The sequence below is a fragment of the Populus nigra genome, chromosome 16 (genome assembly GCF_951802175.1).
Source record: "Populus nigra chromosome 16, ddPopNigr1.1, whole genome shotgun sequence".
Lineage (NCBI taxonomy): Eukaryota > Viridiplantae > Streptophyta > Magnoliopsida > Malpighiales > Salicaceae > Populus > Populus nigra.
In genome coordinates this window covers 6,026,215-6,052,798 of record NC_084867.1, presented here as the reverse complement: position 1 = coordinate 6,052,798, position 26,584 = coordinate 6,026,215, and the positions used below count along the sequence as shown (strand labels likewise).

Genomic DNA, 26,584 nt, shown 5'->3' with positions numbered 1-26,584 from the left:
CATTTAGGCATCTTGGTTTTCAGATCAAGATCATGTTCTTGCTCTCTCTCTTTATATTTTTGTAATGCTTAAGTTTTGTTTATATTAATCTCTTGTTTATGCTTTTCATTTCATTTCCTTTACTTAGTTAACTTATATCTTATTTATGTTCTTATCTTATTTATTTATGTTTCTCTCTTTCATTATCTTTTACTAAGTTTATTATATCAAGGTGAAAAGGTTACATTAATGGTGTAAGAATAAGTATAGTATAAACTCAATATGGACTTTAATGTTTGTTACTAACATGTTTTGTATTTGTTATCTTGTTCATTTTTAATGCTTTGCTTGTTAAATGGTTAATCTAGATTTATGTTGTATAACCCTTGGTACAACAAATACTTGGCACTTTCATAGCCCAAGCGTACGATATAACCGACACCTATACTATGAAAGGAACTTGATTTGTTGTTAACATAAGTTATAATCATGAATACCTGACAACATTTACAAGTATTAGCATTATTCGAATAAGATAACTAATGTAATCATGTTAACAATTTATAATTCGATTGGAACCTCCTTTGTGTGTGGTTTCCAGTTGAGTAATAAAAAGAGTTTTATATTTGTTTGAAATACCATTAGTGGATCCTCTAACCTTGACAATTGTGTTTATCATTGTTTAATCTTTATATCAATATCACATCTCAAAGCTCTCTTCAACTTATTATTATTATTATTATAGTTAACCTCCATGTGGTTCAACCCCGGTCTTGCCGGATTATTTATTACTTCGACACTCCTACACTTGGAAGAAGACATCAACTCTTTGGTCGTGTCAAGTTTTTGGCGCCGTTGCCGGGGAGGTATATTCTTTTATAAATTATAATAATTATTTTTTTCTCTTTTCACTTTTCATTTTATCTAACTTTTGTTTCTTTTTCTTTTCTTTTCTTCCTTTTATTCTCTTCCTACACGTGAATTGAGAGTTTGGTCACGTACATTAAGTGGTAGACTTTGTAGGGTATCCTCATCATTTTTAAAAAATATGGCCGAAGAAGATAACTAGTCGCTTCATAATGAGAATAATGAGAATAATCATGTTAGAACACTTAGAGACTACATGAGTCCCACAAGAACAAGTGCACCCTCATGCATAGTTTTCCCGCCCTGATGCATCTCATTTTAATTTTAAGCTAAGCATTATTCAACTTTTACCTTCTTTTTTAATGGTATCTATAAACCGTGAAGATAAAATACAATTCATTAAGGATGACCTGAGTAAGGGGTCTTTAGATAATCTTCTATTTGCTCTTGAGACGTATCCTAGTGGAGATGTGCATCGTGCAATTCATGATTTATGGCCACAATTTCATAAAGAACATACTCGACATAGTCTTGAGAATCTGACTAAAAAAGACCCTATTTGCTAGTTTTTAAGAAAACTGGATGGGAAGCTTATCCCCGACTCATAGAGGGCGTTTAAGTCGTTCTTGGACGTAAAACCAAAGGAAGATGTGAGCCACAATCACAACTACCTATACATACACATGCTTTTTCAAAATAAATAAATCAATCAATCAATAGAGAGAGAGAGACAGAAAGAGAGAGAATGAGACTCCAATTGGCCTACATATAGGTGGTATGATTGCATTTTCAATTTGTCATTTATAAAATCTTCTCTTCCTTCCCTTCATTTCTACTCAACCCATACATTCAACAGATATAGAAGTGTGTAGAAATGGCAGGTTCCTCAAGTCATCACATAAGAAATATTTGTGTTTTCGGTGGATCCAGTCCTGGGAAAGAAAAGGAGTTTTTAGAATCAGCAAATCATTTTGGTCAGGTACTAGCTGAGAGAAAAATTCATTTAGTATACGGGGGAGGCAGCTTTGGGTTAATGGGGGGTGTCAATAGCTGCATTTTTAGGAAGCAGTCAAGTTTTAAGGGTCGTCCCCAAAGCTTTAGCAAAAGGGGACATCATTGGCAAAACAATTAGAGAGGAACTACAGGTCCCCACAATGTCTGATCGACGGAATGCAATGTTTAACCATGTTGATGCCTTCATTGCTTTACCAGGTGGTTTGGGCACATTGGAAGAGATCTTTCATATTTTCTATTGGGCCCAACTGCACATTCACCATAAACCCATAGGTCCGTTAAATGTTAATGGTTTTTATGATAATCTGTTGTCTTTTCTTGATCAAGCTATGGAACAGGAATTTCTAAAATCTTCAGCACGACAAATCATAATCTCTGCTGCTACTGTTGAACAATTGATTGACCAACTACAATCTTTTATCCCTGTAATTGATCCCTCCATGAGTCGCATAAATTGGTCAACTAAGGAAAGCCGTAAAAAGCTTAGATTGGATTTGAGCCTTCGTTTGTGAATCCTTATGTCTTTTGGTTTTATTAATAGCATATTATTTTGTTTTGTTATTTCTTATATTTGTTTAAGTGATGTCTTCTATACTTTATCTTTCTATCTTATGACATTGAGGACAATGTCTCATTCTGGTTAGGAAGAGAGGGTAGTGGTTGATATTAAAAAAAAAAACTAACTTACTAATTGTTTTTGCTATTATTAAAACCATTTGACAAAACTGTTATTAGATGGCAAAGGAGGAATTTTATTGACTCTTGAGACGCATCTTAGTAAATATTCTTATCAAGGTCTATCAGAATACTTATTAAAATATTCAGGTTTACAAACTCTCGCATTGTTATCATTTTATTATGCTCATATACTCATTTAACAAGTATTCTTAAACCGTCATTTTCACACACACACTTTAACATATGATTATGGGTTGCACATTAGATTATTACATTATTTATATTCTTTTGTTAAAGGTAACAACTAAGGGAAAAGAATAGTATATAATTTAAAAAAAAATTGATAATATTGATGATAATAAAAACATAGATAAGTTTGGTTTCATAGCCTTCCTAACCTAAGCAATTAAGCTCGAAGGGGTGTTTTAACACCTAATACCCTAAAGTCAACTGACTTGGGACCCAAAGCTTGTTACATGGGTTAAGGAGAAAAGCTTAAGAGAATCAAACATTGCACTATCTACGTATCAATATCTCCAACCCGAGTTACTAAGCTCATAGGGGTGTCTCAACACCTAATGCCCTAAGACCAACTGGTATGGGAGTCATTAGCCGAAAGCTCGTTACATGGGTTAAAGATGCATTGTGTTTTAAGTTATATGTATATATATTAAAAAGAAAAAAAAAGAAGATAATAATCCCAACCCAAGGAAGTTAACCTTAAACATTAGAACAAAATATTGTTTTCTTCCAATAAAAGCCCCATCATCTATGTTTTCATACATTGAGCACATAAAAAGGAAGGTTTATTAATATTTTGTTTAAGAGGTATTGAGCAGATATATAAATTTAATGAGAGTTTGTTTATGTGGATAGATTAATGGAAGTTGAATGATGAATGCCTTGCTTTGTGGAACTTGCAATTTGTTTTTCTATTTTAACGCTTTGATTACTAGGAACTAGTAATAAGCTGGTTGGAGGGTGTGATTAGTACTTAAAAGTGCATTTTTATTAAGGTTTTATATCATTATTTTGCATTTAAAGCATCAATAATTGCTTAACTAAAGCATGTTTTATAATAACAAGTTTAAAACTATAAGATACCTTTAATTTATGGTAAATGTTCATCTTAAATGCAGGCATATCACATAAATCAATGGTTTGATTGATGAGTTTAACTACTAAAATTGAGAACATTAAGAGAGGGTTAAGCTTAGAAAATAGATGTTGGTTCAGTACAAACTGGAACACTGTTCAGTCATTGGGTCATATCTGAAGCTGTAGATCTTGGATTTCAATTTGGTTTATAGGATAAAAAGCTAAGATATAGGCCTAAAACATTCAGGAGAGTCCAAGACTCAATTCTGCTGTTTGGAAGTCCAAATCTTAGAATAAAAAAAAAAAAGTCTAAATTTGTCTTGTAGCACAGACATTGTTTAGTGTTCAGCCCATATCTCGAGTTATAGAAGTTCAAATGCACCAATTCTTTTTTTGTTGGAAAGCTGAGACAATTTCCTAGAACTTTCATATGGACAAGCTGTTCAAATTCTGATGTTAGCAATGACATTTTGTTCAGACAAGAAGATAAGAATTGTCACCAAGTCAAGATGTGACCACCCACTCAAAGGTTATATAAAAAAATTAAATAACTCCTTAATATATCAATTATGATGTTATTATACTGTCTTAATTAAAAAATAACAATAGCAAAACAAGTTTGAATTACTGATGCAAATTAGACCTGTTATGATAAGTTCCAATCCTGAATTTAGTTCCTATAGCAAATGAACTCCAAATGACCTCAAATTTTATATGGAGTGCGATTAGGATTCATAAAAGCAGTATATGATATTTGAGAAGTTTCTGAATTGGTTTGGTCTAAAATCAACAAAAGTGACTTTTGAACGTTTTTTTTTTTTACTCTTTATGTACCGATATATTATGAGACAACAATAAACAAAAATAACACCCTTCTTTAAGGAAATCTAGACATAAACTATTAAGCTTTAGACACAAAATAATAAAAAATTAAATCAAAGACAACTAAAGCTAAGGAAGCCAAGGATATTGGATTTTGCTACGCAACCACACCCAATAATAGGACTCAATTTGATTGGTCTTACTACCAGCAGGACCCAACAGTTGAATTGTTTTTCTTTTCTCTTATATGTTTTCCATACAGTATAGAGAAAATAAATTGATGGGAGTTTTTTTTTAATATTGAACAAAAGTTGAGTGATGATAATTTTTTTTCATTTGAGGTTGGGTTGAGTTTCCTTATTAAAGTATGTTTGTTTTTGCATTTCAAAAATATTTAAAAAAAATTAAATTTTTTTTTAATTCAAATTAATATTTTTCATGGTTTTGTATTATTTTGATGTAATGAGATTAACAATCAATTTTAATTTCTTTTCTATTATTGATTTTTTTTCATACAGTAAAGAGAAAATAAATTGATAGGAGTGTTTTTATATTCTACAAAGTTGGGTGATGATAAATTTTTTTATTTGAGATTGGGTTGAATTTTCTTATTAAAGGATGTTTGTTTTTGCGTTTCAAAAAAATTGAATTTTTTTTATTTTTTTCTTTACTTCAAATTAATTTTTTTTCCTCTTGATTTTTTTTCTTTTCTCTTATGTAATGTTTTTTCATACGGTAAAGAGAAAATAAATTGATTAGACTTTTTTTATATTATACAAACGTTTGGTGACGATAATTTTTTTCCATTTGAGATTGTGTTGAATTTTTTTTATTATTAAAGCATGTATGTAGGCATTTTAAAAATGCTATCACATTAACAATGGTGGTGAATGTAGTATATGCATATTCTATTTCAATAAAAATAAAAAAATCAGAAAAGAAAAGGAGGGAAGTTGTCCCACCAATTGAAGGATTATGTTATCTTTAATGGACATAAAAGGAGAATTCATTTAGTAATATTATTTTTGTAAAAAACAAACTTGGTAATGGTGGTGTGTTATCTTTTATTGTTTTAGATTAGACTAAATAATTTATTTATTTTAACAAACTTTATGAATATTCAAAAAACAAGTTAAATAATAGCATAAGAATTTTATATATGTATATTCTTAATACATGTCTCACATATAATCGCAATGAACTCTTTAAAATAAAAACGTTCAGAAAAATTATAATTATAATATTATCATATTAAAGTTGATGGAACTCTCAATAAATTTTTGATTTACATCATATACTTTATATATTTGTATTATATAAGAGAAATTGTGAACAATAAAATCCATTAAAAAATAATTCATAAATATTATAATATAATATTTTATTGGATAACAGAACATATTTTAATTTTATAACATTAGTATATGAGATTCAAAATTTTGTTAAAATTTGATTTTTTTAGATTTTTTTTCAATAATTTTGAATTATAAATATTATTACATATAAATAAATTATGTGTCGGATCCAGTTCAACAAAACTCAATAACTTTGAATCTTGCTCTCAATAGCATCCAATAATTTTAGATCCGGCTATAATGAAATGAAACCCATCAGCTTTAGATTTAGTTACCCCACAACACTTAAAAGATTGTATATACTTTTCAATTTTTTTATATATTTTAAATAAAATATTATTAACAATGTGTGGAGCGCATAATAAATATTAATAGCTTAAATGTAACGGTTAAAAAGTGTCTCGGGAACTATGCAGACTCATGGCGTGGGTTTCTTGGCTAATTTAAAGAGACACTAAAGGCTAAGGGAACATAATGGTGTGATTGAAATTTTTTTAAATTAACCACAACTTTAAAAATTATTTTATTTTTATTATTTAAACTTATATTTTAATTTAAATTATAGTAAAAACTTGATTTTAATAAAAACTAAAATATATATTTTTAAAATTATAACCAAAACAATTATCTTAATACCAAACACCCAAAATCTTCATTCAATGATGTATTTTTTACATTGAGAAATTGTCATTTAATTTGTGCATTTCTTTCTAAAATTAAATTCTATTTTATTTATTACATTCTTGAGGTGCTACCGAAACCAAAATGTTAAGTACTGGTTTACTAACATGTCGCAATAATTTTTTTTTTATCATTTAGATACTGTATCATTGAATGAAAATTCCTATTTTTTTAACAAAATTAAATTTATAATTTAATTCCCAATTACCTGTCCAAGTGTAATACTTCTATACCATAGAGAGGACTTTTAACAAATAAATAAATGGTCTAATACATTAAAAATATATAATCACTAAAAATAAATAAAGGCAGCAAAACAAATTTTAGTCTCATGCTTCGTTCATAACCACCGAAAGAAATTATTATAAGAAAACAAGGATACCATAACATTAAACAAAGAGAAAACCTAGAAAAAACAAGCTAGGAAGAACGATGATGGGTGGTATACTGGCAGGAGGCATTTGAACAGCACCATTTTTCTTATTGGTATGATCTGGTGGGCTGGTGTCATTTGCGGACTGGGGTGGGGTTTCTAGCTCCAACACTTTGATGATCATCTTCTGCCCTCTCTCACAATGCCCAGCAACTCCACTGATGAAATAGAACAAACCAGGTCGGTCCAACTTGAAAACAGAGTCCCCATTGTTGGAGAAGAATAAGGGATGAGCAGATCGGCATTTTTGGTACTCTTCCTCAGTCACTACCAAAACTGAGTCTTTGTTGTACTTGAATTCTGAAATATTCATTTTTAAGCATAAACCACTTCTCTTTATTAGCATTGCTCTTAACACGATATTAAGTAGGAAAAAAAAAAAAAAACAGGAACTTACGAACAGTGTCGTCAACTTTAAACCTATTTTTGGAGGCCCAGTCAATGTACATTTGGCTATCTTTCTTAGGAATAGTCCAACCATCCTCACCTCCTACAAGAAACTCGGTGGAAATAACAAAGTAGAACTGAAAAATGGAGGAGAAGATAATCAACGAGAGGAAGACTTTGCATGAACCATTGAAGAGATCAGATGCCATTCTTGAGGTTTTTTTTTTCCTTTTTTGGTTTGAGAAAATATTAATGCAACTTAAAAGGTAAATAGTGAAGTTTAAGTCTGTTATATATATATATATATATATATATATATATATATATATATATATATATATATATATATATATACAGAGAAAGAGATCGAGTTGAGAGGATTATCGGGAGCGAGTCGTCGAGAATGTTGGGTAGTGGGCTGGCTTGATTTTCTCTTTGACTTGGTCGTGTGCATATATAACTGTTTTTCAAATACAGCTTTTTCTCTAGATTTGTTGAGTAAATTAGGATGAAATTAAAAAAAAAAATTATTTTAAATAAAATAAATAGTAATAAAAAAATAAGAATCAAATTTGAATAATAAAAAAGTTGAAAGATGATAAAATTAAAATTTTTTATAATTTAATCAATTATTTTAAATAAAATAAATAGTAATAAAAAAAATAGGAACTAAATCTGATAGATAAAAAATTTCAATTAAAAAAATATAAAAAAAATAACAATAACAAACCAAATTTGATATAAAAATAAAATTCTAAGCGATAAAATTAAAAAAATTAAAAAATAATTCAAAATAAAATATATAGTAATGAAAAACAATTAAGAATAAAGTTGATATAATCAACAAAGACAATTTTGAATTTTTAAAAAAGGTTATTCCAACTAAATAAAAAGAAAATATTTTTCTGAAACCAAGTCAAATATCTCTCTAACTAAAAAAGTATTGTTTATTAATTAAGTAAACAAAGAATGAAAAATTTATAAATTAATTTTTTAAAAACGAACTTTTCATAAAATAAACCGTTCCTTACTACCAATTCATCTGCATGCATGTTATCCATTTTGTAAATGGTCTCTTAGGAATTGTTTAGTGAATAATTTAATGAAGTATCAATCTTTACGGGGTGTTTAATTGATATGGGGTTAAAGCATGTTAAATGTTATCCTTATAAATTCCTTTTCTTTTTCGTTGAGGGGTTAATTAAGGGAGGGCTAAGTACCTCTGTGCAACATTAATTTTTTTTTAAATTTCTCTTCCATTTTTATTCAAAATAAAAATTAAATTAATTTTTAATTATCACTTAAAATCATTACTAACAATTTTATTATTTTCTATATCTTTTCATTAATATTTAGCCCATTATATCAAACATTTTTAAAATCTACGTTTATACCCATTATACCAAATATTATACAAAATATTTTAAAAAATTGCTCTTGTAATTATTACTTAATAGCATATTAGTTTGTGCTCCGTAGCGGGTCAATAATAATTTTTTTTAAATGTAAAAAAATATAAAGAGTATAGGGGATATTTTAAGTATTTTGAGTCTAGCAGCTAAGATAAACCTAAGAGCCTTGGGTCGGATGAACTCTTGGGTCTGCCAGCAAAGCCAAATCCAAAATAACCTTAGTTTTGGCTAAAATTAAGGACCCAATAGCCGCCAGACTCAATAACCCTGGGTATGGCGGCCAAGCCAGACACAATAACCTTGGGTCTAGGTCTTGTTAGGCAACCGGACCCAGTGTTATTATGTCTGTTTGGGCAGTCGGACCCAAATGTTCTTCTAATAGCTACTAGGTCGGGCTTGTAGACGAACCCAATGTTATTGGTTCCTTTTGGGCAGCAGACCTAAAGGTCACCCGATAGCATTGGGTCTAGCAGCCAAATCAGACTCAATAACCTTGAGTCTAGCGGCACAACCAGACCCAATATCATTGGGTCTGGGTCTTGCTGAGCAGCCGGACCTATGTTATTGTGTTTAGTTGGGTAGCCGGACCCAAGTGTTCTTCTAATAGCTGCTAGGTCGGGCTTGTAGCCGAACCCAACGTTATTGAGTCCTGCTGGGCAGCGGACCCAGAGGTCATTAGCTCTACTGGACATCCAGACACAAAGGTATAATTTTGGGGACCTACACCACTTTCAATCACATTAAAATAATATAAAAATATTAAAAAAATATTAATTTAAATTAAAGAAAAAAATTAAAAAATCAATTTTTTTAAAGTATTTTTGAAACGCAAAAACAAACATGTTTTAATAAGAAAATTCAACTCAACGTAAAATGAAAAAAATTATCATCACCCAACTTTTGTACAATATAAAAAAAGTCCAATCAATTTTTTTTCCTCTTTGCCGTATGAAAAAACAAATTACATAAGAGAAAAGAAGAAAAAATTCAAGAGGAGAAAAAATAAAAATATTAATTGAAGTAAAGAAAAATAATAATTTTTAAAAAAATATTTTTGAAACGCAAAAACAAACATGCTTTAATAAGAAAATTCAACCCAACCTCAAATAAAAAAAATATATCATCACCTAACTTTTGTATAATATAAAAAAAAAGTCTTATCAATTTATTTATTCTTTACAATAAGGAAAAAAATTAAATAAGAGGAAAAAAATTGAAAGAGGAAAAAATATAAAATTAGAAATATCTAAAAAGGAAAAAAATTAAACGGAAAGAAATTAGTTGTTGGTGTATTGGATATTACTATGCTATGTGTTATTCATGGTGTTACAGTAGAAAATAATTTATTTGAAGATGGTGATGGTGTAAATACATTTCGTGTTTTTAACCTAACTCAAGTATTTTTAGATTTGAAAAAAAAATATTATTAACCCGCTACGGAGTACAGGCCACTATGCTAGTTATTATATTATTTACTAAATGATTATTTTTAAAAATATATTTTTTAAAAATATATTGAGATAATATTTGTAATGCCCCAAACTTTCATATGGGATTATAGTTACTTTCCTACGATTTGGTACGTAAAAATACGGGTAATTTAATTAATTAATTTATTTCCAGTTCTCATATACAAGTCTACTGAAAATTCCATTGAAATTTCGGCAGAATCTCCCTTATACCGAAAGGTCCCAAGTTATCGACATATACCCTGTTTACACTTCTAATATCTTACATCTCATAACTCAATCATGACCTAATTATCCTAGATCTCAATCTCACAAACATCATCATCATCATCTCAACCTCAACATATATAACATACATTGAACAACAAATATCATTATAGGGGAATAAATGAGATAAACACACATACATGAAACATGATTATATGAATTTCAGAATTAAGTTCATTTATTCAAGTTTAAACATCAACAACAATCAATATTTTATTTAAAAGTGAATCTTACATAAATACATAATATTATGTTTGAATGATTAGAAGTTCACATTAAAAAATATACCTACATAGACATGAGTTTGCATTCTTATCCTACTACTAGTAGTTAAAAACATTCAGTACATTGATTCATACAAAATACATCATGATTTAGAATGCAACTAGATGATTCCTTGCAAAAGTAGTTCCCGTGTATTGGGTTTTCTAGGCACCTCGTTGGTGTGATGTCTCTGCCACAATACAAAACATTTATAAGAATGCAATTACTTAATAATAATAATGATAATAAATGGTCTGGCAGTTAAATGAAGCATTAACATTATCTCATGTTTGAAGCGTGACATTTGTAGTTACTTTATGTACTTGGTATAAACAACTTGTAGTGCATATAGATGCACCAATCCTTGCAATCTGCTATAATCTTAATTTCAGCTATCCTCTTAAGGCATCATTTGATGAGGTTAACCGTTCACTCACCCTAGTCATCCACTTCGGATGCCATCAGCCAAAGCTAATCAACCGTTTGTCCCGGTTGTCTATTCAGATGCCATTAGTCGAAGCTAATCATTCATTTGTCCCAGTCATCCATTCGGATGCCATTAACCGAAGTTAATCATTCATCTATCCCGATTATCCATTGTTAATCAATCGTTTGTCAACATTTAAGTTAGCATTTGGCAATCTGATATCTGAACTAACACAACACATTCATGATAAAGTATTTCATTATTCAATGTTATTAAAAAGGAAGGTGAAAGTCACCTACTTGCAGTAGAAGCTCTACTCGTGCTCCTCTGCTGTTGTTGTTGCACCACACCGGTGGTCCCTCCTGCAATCACAGGCTCATCTCATAAATTTTCTTCATTCAAGGATATTTTTATAATAATCATATCAACAGCTAATATATCTTTCTTTCAATCATTTATTTCTTTATATTATATATTCTTCTCATTACACCCATTAATGTTGTCATCCTTTATCCAACCATAATTATCATTCCTTTCTCTATATTTTACGTTCTTCTCATTACACCTATTAATGTTGTCATCCTTTATCTAACCATAATTATCATTCCTTTCTTTATATTTGAATTATTACTGTCTAGACGTTGGACTGTTAATGTCCAACCGTTACTGTCTTGACATTGAACTATTACTGTCCGACCTCTCCTCAGATTTTTTAACTATATCTAGAGTTATATAACTCTATTTCAAGTAAGATTGGTCTCGTTGGAAAGCTAAGACATGAGGCTACAAGTTCTCTAAAGGAAGGAGAACCCAGTTCTGCTTCTAAGACAGTCAAAATTGCTCATCAACAAACATTAGACTGTTACTGTCCAACCGTTACTGTCTTGACATTGAACTGTTACTATCCGACCTCTCCTCAGATTTTTAACTAGATATAGAGTTATAAAACTCTGTTTCAAGCAAGATTGGTCTCGTTGGAAAGCTAAGACACGAGGCTACAAGTTCTCTGAAGGAAGGAGAACCCAGTTCTGCCTCTAAAATAGTCAAAATTGCTCATCAACAAACATTGGATTGTTACTGTCCAACCGTTACTGTCTTGACATTGAACTATTATTGTCCGACCTCTCCTCAGATTTTTAACTATATCTAGAGTTATATAACTCAGTTTCAAGCGAGATTGGTCTTGTTAGAAAGCTAAGACATGAGGCTACAAGTTCTCTAAAGGAAGGAGAACCCAATTCTGCCTCTAAGATAATCAAATTGCTCATCAACAAACATTAGACTGTTACTGTCCAACCGTTACTGTCTTGACATTGAACTATTATTGTCCGACCTCTCCTCAGATTTTTAACTATATATAGAGTTATAAAACTCTATTTCAAGCAAGATTGGTTTCGTTGGAAAGCTAAGACATGAGGCTACAAGTTCTCTAAAGGAAGGAGAACCCAATTCTGCCTCTAAGATAATCAAATTGCTCATCAACAAACATTGGATTGTTATTGTCCAACCGTTACTGTCTTGACATTGAACTATTATTGTCCGACCTCTCCTCAGATTTTTAACTATATCTAGAGTTATATAACTCAGTTTCAAGCGAGATTGGTCTTGTTAGAAAGCTAAGACATGAGGCTACAAGTTCTTTAGGGAAGGAGAATCTAGTTCTACCCATAAGATAGTTAAAATTGCTCATCAACAAACATTAGACTGTTACTGTCCAACCGTTACTGTCTTGACATTGAACTGTTACTGTCCGACCTCTCCTCAGATTTTTAACTATATATAGAGTTATAAAACTCTGTTTCAAGCAAGATTGGTCTCGTTGGAAAGCTAAGACACAAGGCTACAAGTTCTCTGAAGGAAAGAGAACCCAGTTTTCCTCTAAAATAGTCAAAATTGCTCATCAACTAATCATTCCTATTGCCTTACAAAGTCAGTCATGACCCAGTCTCGGTTGGTGACACATAACTGGAGTTCTACAACTCCAAATTGAGCAAGACCAATTTTCTTAGTTAACTAACATCCATTACTACAATTACTATGAAGAAACGTGATCCTAATTCCCTCATCCTCCTACTCGAATTCTCTCTAAAAGTCATGAGACAAATATGTCCAGATTTATCAACCTTTCCATTTACACACAACATTCACAATTTAACTTTTTCTCTTTTATCTCAACCCCTAGCCATATCACATACCGTTTAATAGTGTCAAAAATATATTTTTAAGAGCCAATTTATCTTATTTATTTTAATTTTCCCTCTTAACGTCAAAATAAAACATTTTTATCGATTTTACAAACTTTCTAAACAATATTCTTCTAAACACAATCCTTGACATTTCAACATGCATTTTTCTTTTCTCATTTTGACACAATTAAACACATGTCATCAAACTAAATATGTAAAATTAAACATCCTCCCCCTTTGATGTATAATTGACTGAAAGCATGGCCTTAACAAACCAAGAGTAAAATTAAACATCCTCCCCCTTTGATGCATAGTTCCTTCATTCTTTTCATGCTAATTTCATTAAATTCACACAAAACCAATCTTGACAATAGTTTTAATCAAACATAAATAAAAAACGAATAATTTTACAAACAATCCATATGGTCAAGTTATAATGCATTATTATGAGTATAACATATCCAAATATCAACTTCATCAAATGGTGAAATTTCCAGAAATATGGGTTAAACCGAACTGACCTCAAACTTGCAGACCTACTGTGCGAGAAGCACAACTTCTATACCGAGTTTTTTTCTTCTGATCTCCACCATTCAGAATCTAGACAGCATCAGGAAGAACAACATATCCAAATTATAGCCTAATCCAACGGTGGCCGAAGGAGAAAACAGTCGGCGACAAAGATTGTCTAGAAGTGTATTTTCCCAGAAATATGTCTCCCCCGATATCTCTCAAACGGGGCTTGATATAGAAAATCCCTCAAGTGAAAATGTACACGACATGTAGGAGAACAACATATCCGAATATCGTTCTGATCCAACGGTGGAAGATGGAGTTATAGTTGTCGGATTTTTTTGCCTCCAGTCTCTCTCTAAACTCTCTCTTGCTCTTGTAAGTCCCTCCAAGAGAGAAAAAAGAATGATATTTATAGTGCTATTATCTTGTTAATTGCACATTTATCCCCACCCCTTTTTATCATTTGCACATAAACTCCTAACCTTCTGTTATTTAAATATTGACCTCTCTTGGTCTTTCGTATTCATTTTGCCCTCACAAATATTTTTCTTTTCAACAATTTAGTACTATATTCACTTTTCATTTCATTAATTTCACTATTTTTATCTTGATTTAGGTTTCTTTAATTTAATTTGACTCATTTTACTATTTGTTAAATTTCTCATATTTTAATAACCTAGAAAAATTATAACTGGGGGTTTACAATATTTTTTTTATTTTTAAGATTGATTGTTTATATCATCACATCAAAATCATACAAAAAAATCAAAAAATATTAATTTGAATTAAAGAAAAACATAAAAAAAATTCAATTTTTTTAAAGCATTTTTGAAACACAAAAACAAATATGCTTTAATAATAAAATTTAACCCGACCTCAAATGAAAATAAATTATCATCACCCAACTTTTGTACAATATAAAAAAAGTCTAATCAATTTTTTTCCTCTTTTTGTATGAAAAACAAATTGCATAAGAGAAAATAAAAAAAATTCAAGTGAAAAAAAATAAAAATATTAATTTGAAGTAAAAAAAATAAAAAACTTTTAATTTTTTTGAAAAGCATTTTTGAAACGCAAAAATAAACATGCTTTAATAAAGAAATTCAACCAAACCTTAAATGAAAAAAAAATATCGTCACCCAACTTTTGTACAACATAAAAAAAGTCTCATCAATTTATTTTTTCTTTATATTATGAAAAAAATAAGAGAGAAGAAAAAAATTGAAACAAGAAAAAACATAAAATTGGAAATATCTTAAAAATAAAAAAATTAAAGGGAAATAAATTAGTTATCGATGTATTGGGCGCTGCTCTTCTATGCATTATTCATGATGTTACTGTAGACAATACTTTATTTGAAGATGGTGATGGTGCAAATATATTCCGTAATTTTAAACCAACTCAAATATTTTTACATTTGAAAAAAAAATTATTGACCCGTTTCAGAACATGGGCCACTATGTTAGTTATTATATTATTACATAATAGTTATTTTTTAATATATATATTTTTTAAAAAATATATTAAGATAATATTTTTTTATTTTTTAAAATTTATTTTTTATATAATCACATCACAATAATACAAAAACATCAAAATATATTAATTTGAAGCAAACACTGTATGTCTACAGTATGGTCTACGGTGCAATAAGTCTATATCTACAATAAATAAACAGTATTTTTCCCACGTCTTTTAAAGTATAGTATAATGTAACAATTTATTTTTATTTTTTTAATCTTGTACCAAACATCACATCACTTTAGTTTAGAGAGAGTAAATTCCTTGCATTTAGAAAAAAAGTTATTGGTTTAGTCCCTCCATTTAAAGGCTTTATGCTTAAAATTGTTGAATGATTACTTGACTTGATGATAGGTTGTATGATTCAATGAAAAAAAAACATTTAATATATGAATTGATGAAGATATTTATTAGCTACCTAGGTTTTTAATTAAACTCATTAGCCTAACAACCCTTCTAGCATTAAATCCCCTTCACTCAGGCTTAATTTGAACCCTACCATGATCATTAACACATTGCTTCTCCAACATATATCTAAATTCATTAGTTATCTGATCCATCCACTGATTTATAATGCGTAACTAAGTTACAGTTTCATTGTCTCTTTTCTATTGTGCCATGTTATTTCTTTCCTCTAACATCTTTTAATTCAAAAATTAGTTATGTAACATCCCTATTTCTGGGATCAAACAACACAATTACATTACTAAATTTGTGGTTAGATTTTTTTTAAGGTTTACTAAAATTTCTACCAAAATTTCAGTAGAGTCTCCCTTATACCGGTAAGATCCCAAGTTAGCGATAATTTACCCTGCATGCATTTACATTCACATCTCAACCACAAACACATACACAAGTTGTCCCACTCAACTATTCAATTTATTCAAGAATATACTCAGGACAAATCTTTTTACTAAATTTCCATCTCATATCACATGCATAAATTAGTAAATAAGGGAAACATCCAAGCATTGAAATTTCGTATACATACACAACACAATTTAGCATTCTAAACATGAACTAGTACATTATAATATTCCAAGCGCAAATTAATACAAAGAGTATACTAATATGTTCAGGTTATATGATTACTGCATAACAAAATACATAGATAATCTTTAAGTTTCTAACTTATACAAAAAGGGTCAAAGAACTTAAATTCTACTCCTGACGTGAATGGGAGGGAGCTGCAAATCATAATTTTCAGTATAAATATAAATATAGAATACAATCAATTGCAAGAAGGAAAGATTTATACAACACATTCACCTACTTAAGTCATATGCAATTCTATACACAACAACTAGCCCTTTAAAGGATTAGCTAATTTGTTTCCCATAACTGTGTCCTTTTTTTTTATAGGTATTCCAAGCTCTGATCGAGAGTATCCACCTTGCCACTTCTTCCCAAATTAAGAAGGTTACTGTCGATGCTAATGACCCCCCATTAGTGTCTTTAGTTTCCCATCTTGGGATCAACTAATCAAGTTCATGGAAATATCGACACTAACGTGACCGTTATTGTCATTAACTATTTCCTAGCCAAAATAGTTAATCAATACTCTATGTTACTTGGGGAGGTCCTCGGGTATGCCAATGTCAAGTATTCTTGACATCATTAGCTTTCACCTCAGAAAGCTAATAAAGTTACATGAGTTTTGTCGATATCGATGTCACTTGCCGATATCATTATCTATTCTGAATCTGAATAGCTAATAAAGTTTCATATTCCTCCTCCCTTGTACCGGTCATGCCAATGTTAGCCAATTTTGCTAACATCATTAGCCTCCCGTATCTAGGACGGCTAATCAAATTCGATGAACGGTCATCTGTAAAGTTCATTGTTACTGTCTTTTTCCTTCGAAAGGACCCATTATTAAATTTAGACTTCCATTTCTATTTTCCTGTCGTTTACCCCTTCCTTTTTCCCTTTTGTCTCATCAATAGGCACCAAAACCTATAATTCAACAAATGGTTAAGATAATTATTAACTAGAGGGGATATAGGTACTGAATACCTACCTGCTGTAGACACTCGACCTATGTTCCCTGTTGTTGTTGTTGCACTCCTCCCACAGTTCCTCTTGGAACAACCAATATCCATCAGTATTCCATATTAATCCACATTCACAACACAATAACAACAATGGTTATAATATTCATTTGTTTTTTACCATTCTTTCTCACCTAAATTCCCCTTTAGTATCCTTTAAAATTTCAGCTCATTAGTAGTCCAAGTGGACATCATGAATTCAATTTCAATCACAATTTATTACTTTTTAAAGATCAAGACTCGACCTTACACACTTTATAAAAGGCGAGAAAAACAATTCTACCCTTAATATGGCTAAATTTCACCATTTTATCGACTTGGCCGAATCTGTTAGTAAGGGTGACAGCTCGACCTCTTTTCATATTTTATTCATATCTAGAGTTCTAAAACTCCAAATTTGATAGGGTTGGATTTTCTCGAAAGCTAACACTCCTGGCTACAACTCTTATGAAGAGATTTCCCCTAAATTTTGTTGTTCTAAGCCCCGAATCTCCTCTGGAAAGGAGGTGATGAATCTGACCAGATTCGTCGATGATTTCGAAATAAGTTTTCCACCATCCTCTCTTCTCATTTTCTTCTATGACAATTATTTTCTAACTTGCATTTAACTCGTAAGGTCCCCTATTATCAAGTTTCCATGCTTTTTTCCCTATTAGTGAGCTTTTCCAATATCACTAATTTATGCATAAAAAAAAACACACACACAACATACTAGAATTTTTCTTCCCTCCCTCACTTGGCTCTTGGCCGAACTTGACCTGAGGGAACTAAGGGTTCCTTCCTCTTTTTATACACTCATTCACTTCATTTCATAATTGTTCATATCATGGCAAAATGTTTCAATGTTCTTATAGAGCAACAAGAAAAAAAATCAGAATTTCTCCTCTTCCCTTCTAACCCCCCATGGCCGGTCACTCTTGCCTCTTTGGCCATTGGTTTTGTTTTAATCTTCTTTGCATAATTTCATCTTTTTAAGCAACTTATGCTACTCCAATCCATTTAATTCCCATCGTTTCCGCATTTCCCCTAATTTTTACTCAAGAACCCTAATTTTCAACTTCAAATTAATGCACAATTCTTAATTGAATTCAAATTGTCTTTTCTAATAGGTTTAGAACTACATACCCGGGGAAATTTAGGTTTAATTTCTGGTTTGATTAAGGTTTCTTAACTCCTTTTCCCTTCACATGTAGCCGATTTACCCCCTCTCCCTCTTCCCTTCACAAATTCTTCACTTTTCTTCTTATTAGTCCTTTGCCCAAGTGTGTTTTTCCCACCTAGTAATACTAAGACTTGCGTAGGTATACTAATTTAAGTGTTTCCTCTTAGGTTTGATGAAGGAAAATCTAAAATTTTTCCCTCCCATCTTTAGTGTTTTCCAGCCAGCCTTAGAAGAGAGAAGGAATGGGGTATTTATAGTGCTACTTCTTCTTAATTCCATTTTGGCCCTATCTTTCCCCTTTTTCACCATTAAGTCATTTTTTTTAATATCTATATATTTTGTAGTTGCATTATTTCTATATTAAAATTTTAAATTATTATAAATCCCCTATTTTTTGTATAAATTTGTTCCGGGGTTTCACAGGTTAGTTGATAGGAAATATATATTCCTCACCCACTCCCTCACGTGTTTACACTCCTTTCATGTTTCACTCAAATATAGGTTTTTCATTCAAATATGCTTGCTACTTCTTTTTCCTCTTGTCTCACATTTCTTCGACTCTTGCAGAACTGAAATCAACACCAAATATAATAGTCTTAACAACGTATTCAAATATGTGTATATGACTCAAGAAGCAAGAAAAATATGAAAACAAGTAAAGACAAAACTACAATTATAATTGTGTGAGCAACAAGCAAATTTGTATGAAAAATGGATGCTTTTGAAGACACAAAAGAAAAAAGATTCAAAGGTTATATGAAAATTTTTAAATGAAACCTAATTATATAAATTATAATGTTATTATACTATCATTGATGTAACCATATTATTTGATAGTTTTACCCATATTTACCTAATGTTTTGCCTATGTTTTATACATAAAATGCCTTGATATTATTTGTTTTATGTTTTGAAGGCACTTTTGGATGAAAGATTCAAAAAGAGGTAAATTAGAGATAATTGACAGATTTGACCTCCAATCGATGTTTTGTGCAGAGCTTGAGCTCTAGAGGATGAAACAAAGTGATTTTGGTGTCATTAGAAAGCTAACATACATAGCTTTCTATACATATAAGGCAAGAAAAATAAACAGAGAAAGAGCATAGAAATTGTAGCCTTGAAAGTCAAATCTCGCATTCTGTCAGTGTTGACCATTGGCCATTTTGACTTGAATATCTTGAGCTACAGGACTCCATTTGATGCAAACTCACTTGTTTTGGATTCTTGACTCGAAGATCTATCAACCTACTATTACAGCAAAAAACGAGCTCATATGGGAGAGATACGATTTTTCTAAGATGACACATGAATTCTTTCGGCATATAGGTTTTGTAAAGAAACAAGTCCAAAGTACTTCTCAAAGCATCTAAACTATCATCAAAGTTTTTATTTCAGGAATTTAGCTCCTCTCCTCTAAGTAAAAATTCAAAGCTTGAAGATTTTATGCAAGGCTATTTCTCTTTTTTTAGAAAAATAGTTATTAAAAGGCTTAAATATAAATTGTCTACTTAGAAAATGACTATTTTGTGGAAAAAGGATTAGGGTTTCCTAGGATATAAAATGAAAGAGAGAAAGGAAAAGAGAAGACAACCACCAAAGAGAATAAAAATGCACATTCCTCCAACAGAACCCGAAATCATGTTTTCTTCCTTCTTTTTGATTAATTATTCAGTAGACATACAAGCCTAGACTCTTTTTCTTAGTTGTAAGGACACGAAAACCTTTGGATTTCAAGAACTGTGAGATTTACTTTACCTTTTCTTTTCAGTTTATATGATGAATATGTTTGTTCTCCTATGCTTATTATTCCTATGATTGTTTATTTTAATTGCTAGAACGGACTCTAAGTTATTATTATAGACAATCTATTGCTAAGTTTGATATTAAAACTGGAGTTGTGGTATATGAACTTATAAAGCAACTGAGTTTAATAATTGTGGCGGATCTACGTTATTAACCTTAGGGAGAACATTCAAACAAATCAAACATAGATTACGGACAATCATATTGTCAAGATTAATCAATTTATCTAGTTCTTAAGGCTATCATTCAATTAAATTACTAGTGCAGACACTATGGTTATTTAATGGTTAGGGTTAGTTATACAGCGGATCCGTTAATTAACTAATGTTAATGAAGGATAAATATTCAAAATATAAAATTGATGTATCGTTTTAGTGATCAATTCTGATTTTTGTAGGTGGATGTTTACTTGAAACTAAGGTTTGTTCTCTTGATAATTTTCTGATTTTATTTAATTTCGCTTGATAGTTTATTGTTTTTTTTGCTTTAGCCTAGATAACTTCCACCCCCCCCCCCCAAATTGCATATCATATAGCATAAAAATATGACTTGAACCTTCCTCATGGGATCGACCCCTTGCTTGCTCTATACTATCTTGTGTGTTGTGTTTTAAGCTAAGGTAATAATTTTTGTGACCGCGACATCGCAACAGTTATAATTGAAAAAATAACAGCAACAAAACACGTTATGACAAGTTCCAATCCTGAATTTAGGTCCTATAAAAAATGAACTCAAATGACCTCATATTTTATATAGGGTGCTACTAGAACCTTAAAATCCAGCATATAAAATTCGAGAATTTTTTGAATTTATTTGACTCAAAATTCCTTTCTAATATGAATTTGACCTATTACGACAAGTTTTAATCTTAAACTTTGTTACTATAGCAAACGATCTCTAAATGAGCTCAAATTTTATATGGGTTGTGATTATGACTCCTAGGACTAGTATATAAATTTAGAGAGTTTCAAAATTGGTTTGGTTCAAATTCTTCCTTGTTTGTGTGTTGTGATAGATTTGACAAAAATGATTTATGAACATTCTTTTTTTTAATTTATTTTTCATGCTACTAGTATATTCTTAGATAATAACAAACTAAAATAACATCTTTTTAAAGGAACCTTAGACATAAACTACTAAGCTTTAGACATGAAATAATCAAAAACCAAATAAAAAACAACTAAAGCTAAGGAAGCTGAAACTAACAAGAAGAAAATATAGGATATAAACCTGATTGTTTGAGCCTAGCATTGATACCAACTGATACAAACCTCTTGATCACATGGTCAAGCAACCCCCAACGAAGTAGATAGCAACCAGGAAAGCTAAAAACCAGGTTTGATAAAACCTTGACCTAGAGGTAACCATGTACCTAAGAACCAAATATAAACCCCTAGTTAAAAATAGATAAATCTAGGTTTAGGGTAACTATTAATTGAAAAATGATAAATTAGGGAGAAAAATCTTATGAGTTGGGATGAACTTTTCCAGGAAATTAATTTAAAATTAAGAGAAGATAAAGTAATAAAATAGTATGCGAAATATTAACTAAAGATAAATCATGAAAACTCCCTAACCATGTAAAAATAATAATTTGAAGGAGAAAATTTTGTAAATTGGGTAATATTATATGTACAATAGAAAATGTCAAATAAATAAATGCATGACCCTTTGCGCGAGAAACATTGAGTTTCAATATAATTCTCGCGCACAATCACACTACTGGGACGAAAAGTGGTAAGAAATTTGAGAAAACTTTTTACGATAATTATGAATAGAAATATCTAAAGAATTGGTTTAAAACCCAAAATGATTTAAGTAAATTATATGGTATTTTGAAATTGGATTTTGGCATAAAATTTTAAACTGTCCAATTTTACAATATTTAACATATCTCCCAATCTGACCATTGGATCGGACTGAAATTTTACGTGGGGTTGTAAGACATTGTTTTACCTTAGGTTAAACTTTGAGGTCGATTGAGTTTCGGGAAGGTTTCTAAAAGAAAATTGTGTAAAGTCGGTGCAATAAACCAAAATTTAGGGGGGATAAGTTGGGGTATAAAACCTATAAAACCTAATATGTAATAGCCTAATTTTTCATCTCCAAAAGCGGTGGAATTTGTTTTTTTATATAAGTTATTAGCATTACATCATATTAGCATAAGCTTTTCACATCCCTAATCTAATATTGTTATTGTAGGTTATACAAAAATGTCGGACGACAAAATGCATAGTAGCATAACATGCGAATACATAGCTCTTTACAAAAAGCGTGGACCCGTGTAGGGGGTTTCCTACACACCCCATTTGGAACGCCCAACAAAATTTTATATTAAGTTGGCCTACACTAGGAAGGAATTAGAGGTAGCAGATTGACCTACTCTAAGGGAAAAGTGAGAGGGTAGAACTGGCCTACCTTAGATGGAGATTATAAAGGATTAAACCAGCCTAGGATGAACTAAAATAATGATAATAACATGGATAGCCAACCACCCAAACACCTCGTTACATTTATGAGGGATATAAATACAAGGGGAAAAAAAAGATGACTCTTCCTCTCTTCCAAAAGGTCGGCTAATAGCCTTGGCCGCAACAATCTCCCTCTTTCTCAAAGCAAAACCCAACAGCCCAGTTGTATGCACCACCTTTGAACATTGGAGAAGAAAGGAGACTTAGAGAAATACAGAGGTGGTCAAAGCCATGAAAGGAGAAGGAAAATCACATGGTAGATATTATAATGAATTAAATACGCTCGTGAGGTGAATCAAGACACAAAATGAAAATGTTGAATGATTCTAAGACTGATGAATAAAGACGTAATAATGGAAGGTTAAATGAGAATTTCAAAGAACTATGATTGTGTAATGATGAATACATGTTTAATTACATGTGCATGTATTATGCGATTTTCCTTCAATGCTATATTTTATTCTTACTATATTTATTCTATACATTATAAAGTTGTAGGTCCTTCACAATCATATCAGGAGTGGTGTTTTAGGTCTTGTAGTATCCTTTTGTATGATTAGAGAGAAAATAAACATTCATGTATTTTGTCTTTAAGGAACTAAATGACTTACTATGTAATAGTACTCCTTTTACATGAAGTGTTGGGACATAAAATTATACTATTTTTTCTTTGTAATCTTAATGTTTGTTTACTTGCATTTATTATGAATTATGTGTGTTAATGGAAAATAAATGAATATGCAAAATGTTATGCATGTAACATGAATGATGTGCTGTTAAGGTTCAACATGATTATGATATTATTGAGAAATGAGTATAAGGTGTGTACATGATGATTGTCGATAACTTTGGACCTCTCAGTATAGGGGAAGTTCTTTCGAAATTTCCGTAGAAGCTTCGACAAGTCCTAGATAAGTTTGACGAAAAAAAATACCCATTTTCTTAAGTTAAGGCTCAAAGTTCCTTTACGAATGTATTAAATTATAGGGTGTTACACCTTCTCTATTATTTTTACTTCTTTCCCTATCTTAGTGATAATTCTTCTAGCAATAAATGAGTGAGTAGCAGCACCCTGATCAAACAAGACATGCACTTTAAAGTTATTCATTATGAGGACCTCATTAACCTATTCATGTTGATAGATTGTTGATGACTCTAACTTGGCTGCCTTAAGCTTTGTGCTTATCCAATGTTCCTGCTGAGGCACTCCTTATTAAAATGGCCTTTTTTGCTGTAGTAATGGCATCCTTGACCCAGATATTGACAGTTCCTTCACCTATAGCCTTCCCCTCTACATACAAAGCATCGCCCTTGGGAGACCAAGTAGTCTTTTTGTTCATATTTCACACAATACGGTTAGTTGACATTCTTCCGGTCACTAGCTCATCCTGAAGAGTATGTCCTTGAATGATTATGCCCTCCCATAATTCATCTGCTCGCTTGTTGATTGAATGGCATCATTGATGCTCCTTTCTTTCGGTATTGATCAAACATTTCACTATTCCCCTTCTTCAGAATAGTCTCCATCTCTCTTTTTACCTGTTGCTTGATGCCCCTGATGACCCTCTCCAATACAAACTTCTAAAGCTTGTCTGCCTCAATCAACTTCCTTTCTTTCGGTATTGATCAAACATTGCCTTAAATTCATATTGAAACCCATCTCCTAGCTTCTCAATCATATGCTCCTCTATCAGGACATAGTGTGGGGCAAACAATGAGAGATCATGAAATATCCTTTCATATTCCAATACTAACATCTCACCCTATCTCAATGTTAGGAACTCTTTCTCTTTCACCTTGTGATGGTACTTGGAGTAGAATTGGTTCTCAAACTCTAATTTAAAATCTCTCCAAGTCAATGTTTTAGTTGTATGCCTCAATTGGACGATTTCTCACCATGTCATGGCTCGATCGAACAATAATTGAGTGGCACAAGTTACCCGCAAGACATTGGGTATGTTAATCTGGATCGTAATCTTCTCAACTTTCCTGATTCACCTCCTTGCTTTCTCAACATCTTGCTCCTCTATATACGGTTCACAACCCAATTCCCTCATGCTTTTGACCAACTGCATAAGTAACACCACATTTTTGTGGTTGTAACAACTCATGGGGTTGTCTATAGGACCTTTGTAATTGGAGCTACATGAGTTGTAGAACTAGCCATGTCTTCTATTACTACCTTGACTATTTGAACTAGAAGTCCCGGGTCTGCATAAGGTAATGGTATCCCTGATGGAAACATTTGGGGGGGTATCTCTTTCTTCCTCGTGGTTCCACCCTTATTGGGTGTACTTTTTCCATTCGATTTGGCATTCGCTCTTCATCGGCTTTCACGATGGAAATGTTGTCTTCCCTGTAAGGACCCAAATGACCTTACTAGGGCATAGGAAGCAGTATCATCCAATGGTCCCTCTTCCTGCTAGTCATTGGCATTCTAGCCTCTTTTCCTCTTTTCCATAGAGAATGGCTCGGTTCACTTCCCTTACTCAGTGCATACCATCCTGAAATAAATCACAACAACAATATTCTCATCAATGCTCAGGATCCAAACCTGGCTCTAATACCACCTGTAATGGCTCGAAATTTCTTATCATTTCATGATTCGATGTTTATTCAAAAAGACCGAAATTGATGGTGTGTGTGTGTGTGTGTCATCACGTTATTGATGCTTCTCACAACAATATTTAGGGATTTAACAAATAGGATTCATCCATAGGTATAGTGCAATACTCATATGATTTTATAATTCAACATCCCAATAAAAGAGAATATCCTATACATATATCCATAACATTATATTTACACATTCATAAATCCACATTCGTGTTCTATTATGGTTATCATTACAAGTCTTTACAAAAGTGTGGAACGATAATTTCACAAGTAGTACATTTGTTTATACAAAATACATAATATCTAAAACACGTTGATACATAATTCATATCAAAACATGTGGACCCGTGGAACGAGATTCCTACACACCTTGGTTGAGTGACGTCCCTGTTATAATGCAAAATTGAATACAAGAATTATAAACAATCTTAACATGATAATAAATAACTAAAAGAATATTATCGCTACTTTCTGTTATTAACCTAAGTGAGTATATTCCTTCCTTTACTTCTTATATACATAATACAACCCTTATTATTTCATCAATTGTATTATCGTTACTCGCATGCCCCAACCTCTTTGTAGGAGTTGTAGGGACTGAAGTTAATACAGCGGTCGTGGTTAATTACTTCACTTTACCTCGATCATTCTTTATAGACAGCACTAACCATGGTCAATCGCATTACTTAAACCTGGTCATCCAATTTGGATTCCACTAGCCAAAGCTATGTCATTAGATGCAACTAATCACAATATCCAAACCTGGTCATCCATCTCGGATGCCATTAATCGGAGCTAATCATAATATCCAACCTAATCATCCATCTCAGATGCTATTAGCCATATCTAATCATAATATCCAAACTCGGATGCCATTAGTTGAAGCTAATCACAATACCTAATAAAAAAGAAGGGATGTATAGGATACCTTATGTACATCTTGAATTTTGATGGAAGAGGACCACTATTAAATGATATTCCAGCAGTGAAGGAATTTCTGAACATGTTCTTTGGAGAACTGCCAGACTACCCCCAGTATGAGAAGTAGAAGTGTCCATAAATACCTTCCTCCAGGTGTTGTCGATAGCTCAACCGTCGTACTAGA

At 31.4% G+C, this 26,584-nt stretch overlaps 1 protein-coding gene across 1 annotated transcript; it reads right to left on the bottom strand.

The window, feature by feature from the left end:
* Nucleotides 1-2,879: 2,879 nt before the first annotated feature.
* On the bottom strand, nt 2,880-7,523 carry LOC133676044 (early nodulin-like protein 6; the record flags this gene model as incomplete). Its single annotated transcript, XM_062097613.1, has 3 exons — nt 7,325-7,523; nt 6,926-7,227; nt 2,880-2,921 (listed from the first exon to the last, which is right to left on the bottom strand). Coding segments are annotated over exons 1-3 (543 nt in total), but the record flags the coding sequence as incomplete, so codon positions are not given.
* Between the last annotated feature and the right edge of the window lie 19,061 nt (nt 7,524-26,584).